At 47.8% G+C, this 10,477-nt stretch overlaps 1 protein-coding gene across 1 annotated transcript; it reads right to left on the reverse strand.

Annotated features, from left to right (window-relative positions):
* Positions 1-1,299: 1,299 nt before the first annotated feature.
* Positions 1,300-9,331, reverse strand: LOC125437260 (cyclin-dependent kinase 4 inhibitor B-like). The gene is made up of 2 exons (XM_048504727.1): positions 9,033-9,331; positions 1,300-2,352 (listed from the first exon to the last, which is right to left on the reverse strand). The coding sequence occupies exons 1-2, from the start codon at positions 9,171-9,173 to the stop codon at positions 2,095-2,097; spliced, it is 399 nt and encodes a 132-aa protein (XP_048360684.1). The 5' UTR covers positions 9,174-9,331; the 3' UTR covers positions 1,300-2,094.
* Positions 9,332-10,477: the final 1,146 nt, after the last annotated feature.

Genomic DNA, 10,477 nt, shown 5'->3' on the forward strand with positions numbered 1-10,477 from the left:
CCAAGAGCTTGTTTTGTGTTCCCTGCACAATGGCTATTCTTCTGGATGGACTTGGATGGATTGTCATTTTGCATGTAGCATGCAAGTAAGTAAGGCCTATGGTTGTATCTGTGCTGCTTTTGAGCATTCTAACCCTAGGATTAATCCCATCTGGTGACTGATGATGTTCACGGTGTCAGATGCCTTCTATCCATACCAATACAAGTCTTACATTGAACGAACGGACAGTACTGGTCTGATTCCTGCTGTCAGGGACATGGAGCAAGAATGTGGCAGTCCTCTACATTCTCAGTCTTAATTGGTATTGGCACATGTTTATATTTCTTTGGACATTAGTACCTCACTTTTCTCACCAATGGGGAGCCAGACCAGCTTACCACATGACTTCCCCTTCCTTCATTTTAAGCTCATGACAATGCTGTAAGATAGGTTAGACTGAGAGGAAGTGATTGACCCAAGATCTCCCTGTGAACTTTTATGGTAGAGAGGGGATTTGAACCTGTCTGACCCATATCCAATCTGATACTCTAACCACTACACCAGACATGAGAACCCCCCCTTTCCCCATGCAACTGCATCACACTGTAAAAGTGTGGTTTGATTCCCAATGAGGTGGAGAGGCCTCTGCCACTAATCACCACTTTTTCATCCCACAAACAAGCATATATGGCAGATCTTGCTGCAGAAAACATACACCTTCCTGCTAACACATTCCTGTGGCTTGAGATTAGTTAATCCTGTTTATTTGACCTGGCTCATAGCCTTGAACACAATTGCTCTGTCATGTGTCAGAGTTTCCTTTCCTTAATAAAATCTGTATCTAAACCTCTATTAGAACTGGACCCTTTTCAAGGACAGATATCTTGCTTTAACAGGCACAGTTGAGAAAACCAGGGTGTGCGCAAGTTTCGCTTAAATAAATGGGGATTAAGTACCCGAGCATGCTTTTAATGCTACTAATTCCAATTGGATTTAGGTGCGCTTGACTTTTTTAAAAAAATATGTGAGATCTGAAATCACACATGCATTGCTGTAGACAGGGTTGCTGAAAGGCAACTGGCAATCAACCATTCTGGAGTTGATTCAAACCCTTAACACAAATGCAATTTAAAACTGCTATTCTGTTTTTGCACATGTGCACAAGAGCTGGTTGAATTCTCCCCTGTAGATGCACCCCAACCGTGGGAGCAAATCTGAAAAGTTTATGTAGAAAGTGTGAATTCAGTCTGCATTGGTAATGCCCAAAATCCTGAACAACATGCAAAGATAAATAAGGACAATCAGACATTTTAAGTAGGTACACATTTAATGTTTTCCAAATTCCAAAATGCATTGGAATGGGAAGGGAGAGAGATCACATTTTTTATTCTTACTGAAACATCATGAACTGGAAGGCATCAGCAGGAAATCTCATGGGGAAATAGTTGAAATACTCTATTAATTTCACTCCAGCATATTACAAAGGCCACCATCCTTCATCCTTTCCTTATCTTGTTCAAGTATAAGACAGCAGGTATTTTTGTGCAAATGAAAAACCAAATCCACATCAATAGTGTATTTAGCTGGAAGATCTCCTTTCTCCCACATACTATAAAATTAAAACATGGTTTACATATTGCTCAATGTTAAACATACCCCAGGAAAACAACAACAATAAATTACCTTTTTTAAACCCCAAAAGAAACAAAACAACCAAAAACTGAGAACTGAGCTGTGTAACCAGACACAACAAGTAATACAGCTCTTTGCAGTGCACAAGACACAGCAGATAGATTCTCCTGTGATTACTTTCCAAATTAAATAGAATGTCTGCACAAAGAAAGCTAGCTGATCAGGATAAAGAATAAAATCATCCCATTTGTGCAGAACTTTTTCCCAGATGGAAGAGTATTGCAATCTCGTAATGCTCCGTCTGCAGTTTGGGAGCAATTGTGCAGTCTAGCCAGCTCCAGCTCCAGCTCCTCTGTGGGAGAGGCTAACAGCATTAGAGTCAAAGGTAGGACTTCCCCATGGTCCAGGGCATTTAAATGTATATTCTTTCCTGAAGGAGAGGGCTCCACATTTGTCTTCTTTCTGAGTCTCTGGCAAATTGCTTCAGTCCTCCAAGGTTTTCAGGTAATTGACCAAATGGATTCGGTTGCTTTCTGGGACAAGGTCATGTGGGAGGTGGCCCCACTGGTCAGTCAGATCCAAGCGAGCACCCCCTCGGCACAACACTTGCAGGGTATCAAGGAAGCCTTCCCGAGCTGTGTCATGTACTGGGAGGGAGCCAGTGTGTGGATCTGGCCAGTTTGGGTTGGCTCCTCTTTGAAGCAGCAGCTCTGCCACACTGGGGCTCCCCATCATCATAACCTGGCAGGAGAGAAATAAATCCTGTAGTTAGCACTGGGAGAATTTCATCACAAAGGGCACTTTTGCACATGCAGAATAATGCACTTTGCTGCTGGATTTTAGGTGCGAAACAATAAAATCTACTTGCAAACAATTGTGAAAGTGGATTGAAAGTGCATTATTCTGCATGTGCGAAAGTGCCCTGAGTCAAGCAGATGGATGCTACAATTCAAAGGGACCTATCCTAGGAGTAAAGCACTACTGAATAAAAGGTGATCTACTTATTAGTAAATACTCCATTGTGCACTCCTCAGTAGGTTTTGTCGATCCCCCCATCAAAGCTATTTCAGATTTAGTCTAATAATTCAAATGTAAGGATTATTTAGAATTTTTTGGTCCATCCTGCCCAAATCCTGTTCATTCAATACTGTATTCTACAATAGGTCTTAATTGCAAGTGGTGGTTTCCAGTTTTGAAAGTGCCCTGGCATGAAAAAACCAACACCCACTCAGCTGAAAACCAGCATCAAAAGTTTTGACATAACAGGAAACCCATTATGGCTGAGGTAATTCTGCCACATCAGTCCTAACTGACTGGTGGTGGAAAGTTCCAGCAAGTTGTAGCCAACATATGGTGACCCTGAAGGGCTTTCAGGACAAGAGAGGCTCAGAGGTGGTTTGCCATTGCCTGCCTCTGCATAATCACCCTGAGCTTTCTTGGTGGTCTCCTCTCCAAGTACTTACAAGATCTAAGCCATCTAGGTCAGGGCCCAAAGATGCCAAAAGGAGGTGGTGGTGTGTAGGGAAATAGAGGCTTAATATGTGGCAATGAACTAGTGATGATTTTTATAGCTTGAGGGTAATTAACATCATATGGTAAATTATATTCCTTGTAAGCCTCTCTTAAAGGCATGGAGCCTCTTTCTCCAGACAGTTGGCAACACCATAACAGCATGCAAGAACCAATCAGTTTAATGTACTTAAAAAAAAATCCCGCCTCTCCCCCAAGGAGCTAAAAGTGGTTCTTCCCTCCTACAGTTTGTCATTACAACAACACTGTTAGGTAGATTAGGCTGAGGGAGTTAATGGCCCAAAAGGCAACCAGGAATTTTCACAGCAAGCAGCATCTTGAACCCAGATCTCTCTGCTTCCAGTTCAACACTGTATCTCTTAAGGCCACAGTGGCTCAATTAAATGGCTGCATGGGGGGTGGGGGGTGGACACCCACAGGAAAACCAGGCTCAGAACATCTAACCCAAATACTGACAATTACACACTCACAATTATGCATACACAGGTTATTAAAGGGCCAGTTGCAGGCTTTTTGAAAAGTAGATATAGATATTTATGGGATAACTAATTGTCAATATTTGTGCAGACCTAGAGCTGACTAGTCACACCACAGGAATATATATATATATATATACACACACACACACACACACACACACACACACACACACACAGAGAGAGAGAGAGAGAGAGAGAGAGAGAGAGAGAGAGAGAGAGATTTCTGAAGGCCAGTTGAGGGCTTTTTAAAAAAGTTTTGCTAGAGGCCACTCTCTTCAACTATTGCATGGTTAAAGAGCTGAGTAAGACATCATGCTAACCCGACAAGGAAGCGACCTGGCCTGATTGGCTAAAAAATGCCTCCGGTCAGGAATTCTGTCTGGACCCTTCAAGGATCGCTCCTCGCAGGGACTCCTGTTGGCGTTTTACATTTGCAGCCAGAGCTGGATGACAATCGGTCGCCCTTTCAACTAAGTAATCCGGGGTGCGCGCGCGATCCGACCCTTGAAGCCGGTCTCTCACCCAGCGCCACCCTAATGAACGTGTGGCGCAGTGGCCTGCCCTGGGAGAAGGTCTTGGGGAGGGATCCGGTGGCTCAGCCAGAGAAGGATCGTGGCCTCTTCGAGCAAGGGCTGCGCACCCACGCAGGTGGTTTCCCCATTCGAGGAACGGGCCGGAGTGGAGCTCTGCCGGCTCTGGGGTGGGCAAGGCTGTCCTGCCAGCCCGGCGCCAGCTTGGGTCTGAAGCCCGCCCGGGCAAGGCTTGCTGGCAGCTTTCCAATCCGTTCCTGGATGGAAAGCCCACTCAGCGGTCTTGCAAGGGGGTTAATCCCGCCCAGCGCCGCCGGACAATGCCCGAGAAACGGGCCCAGATCCAGGCAGGAGGTTCCTCCGCCTCACAGCCAAGCCCCGGACTCAAAAGGGCATCGCTACTGCCCGTCCCGGCGCCCTGCAGCGCTCAACCCCGGGGCAGGCGGACGATTCCCCCGACGGCGCGTTCGTGCTGCGGACCTTCAGTCTGTTGACTGTTGGCCTCGCCTTCCCCGTGTTCTCCGCAAACCTCGGAAGGCCGACTGGACGGCAGGGAAGGGCTGCACCAAAGCCAGAGGTTTTTAAAGTGATGCTCGCCCGACCCTCTAACCACTACCCTGTAGCTCATTTTTAAAGCACAAACGTTCATGGGGATAATCTTTTGTTTCCTCGTCATTGGCTACTAGAACACGCGTGCAAAAGGGTCACCTTTTGCATTTACACAGATTTCATCATAGATGGAATCATAATAAATATATATACACACAATAGGAAGAACGTCTTTATTATACGTACCCCCCCCCCCCCGCCCCCGCCTATATATACATTGGTTTGGAGAGTCAGCCTGGTTGTAATGGCTAAGAGCAGGCGGCTCTAATCTGGAGAACTAGGTTCGATCCCCTTTTCCTCCACACAAAGCCTGCGGGGTGACTTTGGGCCAGTCAAGGTTCTCTCGAAACTCTCTCAGCTTAAGCAGAGGCAGGCAATGGCAAACCACCTTCAGCATCTCCTTTGAAATCCTGCGGGGCTTCCCTAAACTCTGACTTGGAAATCATTGTTGTTATTGAATTCCTCTATCTTATCTTATCTTTTATTGTGGATATAGATATATAGATATGTGTCCCCTAACTTTCTCTGTTCCATAAAACTCCAAGAAGAGCATTGATTGCATCCCCAATAACCTTGACAATGTACAGTGCCATATTCTAATTCCGTCTACTCATTGCCGATGTACTTCCTCATGTTTTGTTTAAGAAACCTGCTCATGTCGTTCCAGGAGATCTCACAAACAGAGAACCCCAGAGGAAAAGAGGGGACACCATCCAGCAGAAGTAAAAGCCCTTACCCTGTGAGTAAACCGGGCTGATTTCAGCCTTAAATAAGCGTCCAGGAATTTGCAACCATTAGGGCAGCACTCCTAGGCACACACAGGTAAAACTCTGCCCTCGCCTCAAAGTGGGACATACTTCTGATTTACATGCACAGGATTGCAAGTTAAAATACATGCTGAACAGTGCAGCCCCGTGTTATTCAGTGGGATTTAATCCCAGGTAAAATCGTGACAAGAAAGACCTTGAGAGGGTCTCCTTGTGGCCAAATCTGTCACTGGGAACCACCAAGAAGAGGCTTCTAAGAGGAGCTGCCCCTCGGCACACTTCAGAACCTCATGCCGTTTTGGCATCAGAATCTTTTCATGTTCGAGCTGTCTGTGGAGCTGCCATTTTGCAGGGAGTTTTGACCCAGTTTAATGCTTGAAACACCAAACAACACCCCCTAAGTGTAATTTCTTGGCACCTCTTCCGAAGCGAAGGAGTGCTGCCAGGACCTTCTTTAACTGCACTCGCCAAGTTTTTGAAATAAAGCTAGTGACGCTGCCCACCCACAGCAAGATACTCCGAATCTCTTGCTTGTTTGAACATCCCTGCGACTTCGCTTTGAAACTCGAGGGCACTCTTCCTCCTCCCCCTTCCCCCATAAGACGAGCTACATTCAGTTTTACTTAGGGCAGACATCTTGATTTTAAACGCACTGTAAAAACCACTTACTTCCTCCGACTTATTTCCAAGAAAGAGAACCTCAGCCATAAGCTGTCATCCTTACTATTCAACGTATGCCTAGCCTAGTATGTCCAGGGAGGGCCACAGATCACAATAGCGAATGCACACTACTATACACCCTGTTCCCAGTCGCTTTTAGGTTCCTTCCACACATGCAGAATAATGCACGCTCGGTCCACTTTCAATGCACACTGAAGCTGGATTTTACTGTCTGGAACAGCAAAATTCACTTTCAGACAATTGTGAAAGTTGATTGAATGTCCATTATTAAAAAGGGGGTGCTTCGTAGTCCCTGCCTTAGGGAGGGAACTGCAAATGGAACATTTATTTTTATCCTTTCAGTTATTTGCCACAGAGAGAGCCATACCTCCAGTTGGATGCAAGCAACGCAGGATGGCCCTGGCCGATGGGACTTGCAGATAAGGAACACAACCTTAGCCGTATTTTAATAACTCTATTAAAAGGCAGTTCAGGAGCAAGGGGATCAAAAGGGGTGTTTTGTTACAAATAGGAGACGCGGGCTGCAACCCCAAACACACTTGACTAGCCAGAACATCTCACACTGAATCTAAGAGATTTACTTCCGTGTAGATACGTTTAGGATTGCCTTGTTAATAGCTCACCCGCTAGTCACACAGATAAGCTGCAATCCAAAAGTTTAAGATTTAAAAAAACAGATCTTAAATTCGTTTCAGTCGAACTTGCTTATGATAGAAGTGGGTAAAGCGACTTTCAGAGGAGGAGAGGGGCCAACTGAAAAGAAAGGAGCGTTCTTTGGAGTTCAGATGAACTCTTCCTCAAGCAAAACGGTTCAGCTAAATGTATTACAGTCAATAGACCTGGGTAGTTAGGCAAAACAAAATAGCAGATCCCTGCCGGCTGGTCCTCGCAAAGCAACTCTTTTAAAACTGCTGACCCCCTCCCCCCCGCGATGTTTGTTTAAGAAGCTCCGAAGAAAAATGGGGGGGGGGGGAGGCAGCCGGGCTCTCTAGAGAGGCGGACCCCGGTTCCCCTTTAAAGTTTCCCTTGCTCGCTTGGATTGGGACCCTGATTCGAGTTGTGTCGGTTTCAGGCTGGGGTTACCAGATCTGGCGACAAAAGTACCTCTAATTATATGCTAATCTAAGTACATGTTAATTCTCCTTAAAGAATGGACGATCCAACCCCGTAGGGAGTTTTTCGATCTCGGACGGTTCCAGGGAGGGGTAGACATCTCTGCCCCGCAATCCTAATCATTCTGCCTCTTTCATAGCTGCTTATTCGTTTCTTTGCTGGTCCATTCGGAGCATTTACAAACTGCCTTTTGCTGCATGCTCAAGCCGACCCTGCCAGAAGGGGAATCTGTTTTGGAATCTCTCCGTGGAGATCGCAGGTGTGTGTGTGTGTTTGCTGGGCGATCTGTTTGTTTGGAATAGCTGAGGGATCCCCATGCCCCAATCCACCCTGGGCTGGAGTCCCAGAGAGCTCGGAAAGGTTTTTCAGGAATTAGTAAACAGGACCTAGGGCGCCAATCGGGCCAGATTGACTTCTGCCTACTTCCCAAGTGCATTTTTAGATCAACTTCTTCAATATCCTCAATCAAGCAATGGTTCCATGAAAAGGCTGTCAAGTCACAGCTAATTTATGGCGACCAGGTAGGATTTTCAAGGCAAGAGAGGGTATCATAAGTGGTTAGCTATTGCCTGCTTCCTTGTGGGCTGAGAGAGTTCTAAGAGAACTGGGACTGGGCCAACATAACCCAGCAGGCTTCATGTGGAGGAGAGGGGAATCGAACAGATTCTCCTCATTAGAATCCACCACTTTTAATCATTACACCACACTGGCTCTTAATGATTCCACACTATTAAAATAAGTTTATCACAGTCATACCTACAGCTGAACAGCAGCAGCAACAACAATAAGGAATCCTAAAGTTGCCAGTTGATGGCAGGTCACACACAGGAATTGAAAGAAGAGGATTTATACTCAGCTTTTTCAACCATAAGGAGTTTCAAAGAGACTTACAAACTCCTTCCCCTTCTCCTCCCCACAACAAACACCTTGTGAGGTAGGTGGGGCTGAGACAATTCCCAGAGAACTGTGACTGACCCACTGTCACCCGCACAGGCTTCATGTGGAGGAGCGGGAAACAAATCCAGTTCCCCAGGTTAGAGTCTGCCGCTCTTAGCCACTACACCAGGCTGGACAGTCTTATAGGTGTCCCATGGTGTTCATGGATTACAGCCTTGTAAATGTTATTGGTCTTTGCGCCTCTGGGCTTCTATTTTATTTTTCAACTGCAGAGGATCAGGGTCACTCAGTTGTTGTTATTCTAACCCCGCAGTACCGTCCACTGCAATGATGTAACTCTGACCAGGGTTGCCCTGTTGCGTTTCTCTCATTCCAGGGAAGGCTGAACCGCCACAACAGATTTGTTTTGTTTACTGGGCTGTTTCTGGATAATTGTGCTCTGACAGGGGAGGGCTCAAAGCATTTTGCCCAAATGTGGGTGGATTCCCCCCCCCCCCCCGCTTAGTGATCTGGTGCCCAAGACCGATTTAATTCCCCGGGGTTCAGCTTCCGAGAGAACATAATTTGGACCGGGCTCCAGCCGCTCTAGATGTTCTACGTTTTCTCGGAGCAAAGTTCCACTCCCTTGGACGCGAATGACACCCGCACAAGTGGGGCCAGCAACGCAGTAGTCGATCCGGGACGAAGCTGCGATGAACCCCACTAAGATCCCATCGGTCTCCTCCCGCTCGCTCGTCCAGTTTCTCCGGCCCTCTCCCCTAAACCCACCTGCCCGTCTGAGTCGGGGTGGGGGGCGGGGGGCGGGAAGGACCCACCTGGATCGGGGTCCTGCCGAACGAATTCACCGCGTTGGGGTCGACTCCGGAGTCCAGCAGCCTCCGCATCTCCTCCAGGTCCCCTCGCGCGGCCGCCGTCGCCAGCTGGTCCGCCCCGTGGGTGCGCCCGGCTTGATCCATGATCCACCGATCAGCATCAGGAGAAGCGCAGACCCGACAAGGGCAGACCCCCCCCACCCGCCGCCGCCGCCGCCGCCGCTGCTGTCGGGATCTGAACTCAGAACACTGGAAGCAAGCAGCAGATCCCTTCTTCGCCCCTTTCCTTCCGTCTCCTGGATGGACTTTTGCTCCTCAGCCTCCGACGACGCCCGCCCGGCTTTTCCTCCGCCTCCTGCTCAGGTCTCCGGGTTTGCCACCCCTCCAAGGCGGGTCCTTCGCCAGCCTCTGGCCCAGATGCCACTCCTCCTGCCAAGGCAGCGCGCAGGGAGCCAGAGAGCGCATGCGCCTAAATGAACGCCCGCCTGCGAAGAGGGGGCGCTAGAGTTCTGTGGGGCCCCTCCCGCCTCTGAAATTATTCCGCGCAGGGCTGCACCAGTTGCGCGCGAGGGGGGTGGGGCGTATTTTTAATGGCATGCATGAGGTTCAACCATTCAAGAAGGGGGTGGTTTATAACTCAATCCGTCGCAGCAAAAGTTCACAGGAGACTGTGGTAGCGCTTTAAGAAATGGCACCGCCTGCCAGAGCCCAGTTTTCCCGCTGCAGCGAGTGGCTGCTCATTTTGCCGTCATTTCATACAGCCCCATTCAAACACAACCGGGCGACCACCCTTACAGGGCTTCTCGCATTGGATCTGTTTTCATGCGCCTACATAACAGTGACTAGCAATGCCTCGGATCGGAAGGCGTGGGCTCTAGGCCAGGAGAACAGATGCTGAATTTTTGCTAATCTTTAAAACACCCCAAGACTCCTCTTTATTTTTCCATGTGTGAAGTCAGCTAGGACCAAACTTTTGGTTTGCTAAACTTTTCTTCCTGATTTACTAAGGGAAGCTTTTTTTAATGGGTGGGGGGAAGACTTCGAAGAAGAAGTGAGCCAGCGTTGGTAGAGTGGTTAAGAGTAGAGGGCAATAATCTGGAGAACCTGTTCCGTTATCTGCTCCTCCGCAGGAAGCTTGCTGGCTAACCTTGGGCCAGTCACAGTTCTCTTGCCACTCTTTTAGCCCACACAGAGGCAGGCAATGGTAAACCACCTCTGAAAATCTGCCAGACTGCTTTAAATCAGCAGTGACTTGATGGAACGCACACAAGCATGTCAAAGGTATGACTCCCATCCATGGACAGTTTGGTATAGGCTAGAATCCATTGATTCTCCTTCTAGAATCCATAGGCTTCATTCTGATATGTACCCGTACAGCTGTTATTTACACTTCCCAATACAAAAACAGGGCCCTGGGCTTTCCTGCTGGTTGACTTTTAGTTCCACCT

The sequence above is a fragment of the Sphaerodactylus townsendi genome, linkage group LG07, assembly GCF_021028975.2.
Source record: "Sphaerodactylus townsendi isolate TG3544 linkage group LG07, MPM_Stown_v2.3, whole genome shotgun sequence".
Classification (NCBI taxonomy): Eukaryota; Metazoa; Chordata; class Lepidosauria; order Squamata; family Sphaerodactylidae; genus Sphaerodactylus; species Sphaerodactylus townsendi.

Excerpts from the sequence above, each read along its gene's own strand:
- LOC125437260 (XM_048504727.1), bottom strand. The coding sequence starts at position 9,173 with ATGGATCAAGCCGGGCGCACCCACGGGGCGGACCAGCTGGCGACGGCG. Across the intron at positions 2,353-9,032 it reads TCGGCAGGACCCCGATCCAG|GTTATGATGATGGGGAGCCC; the intron begins GTGGGTCCTTCC and ends CTCTCCTGCCAG.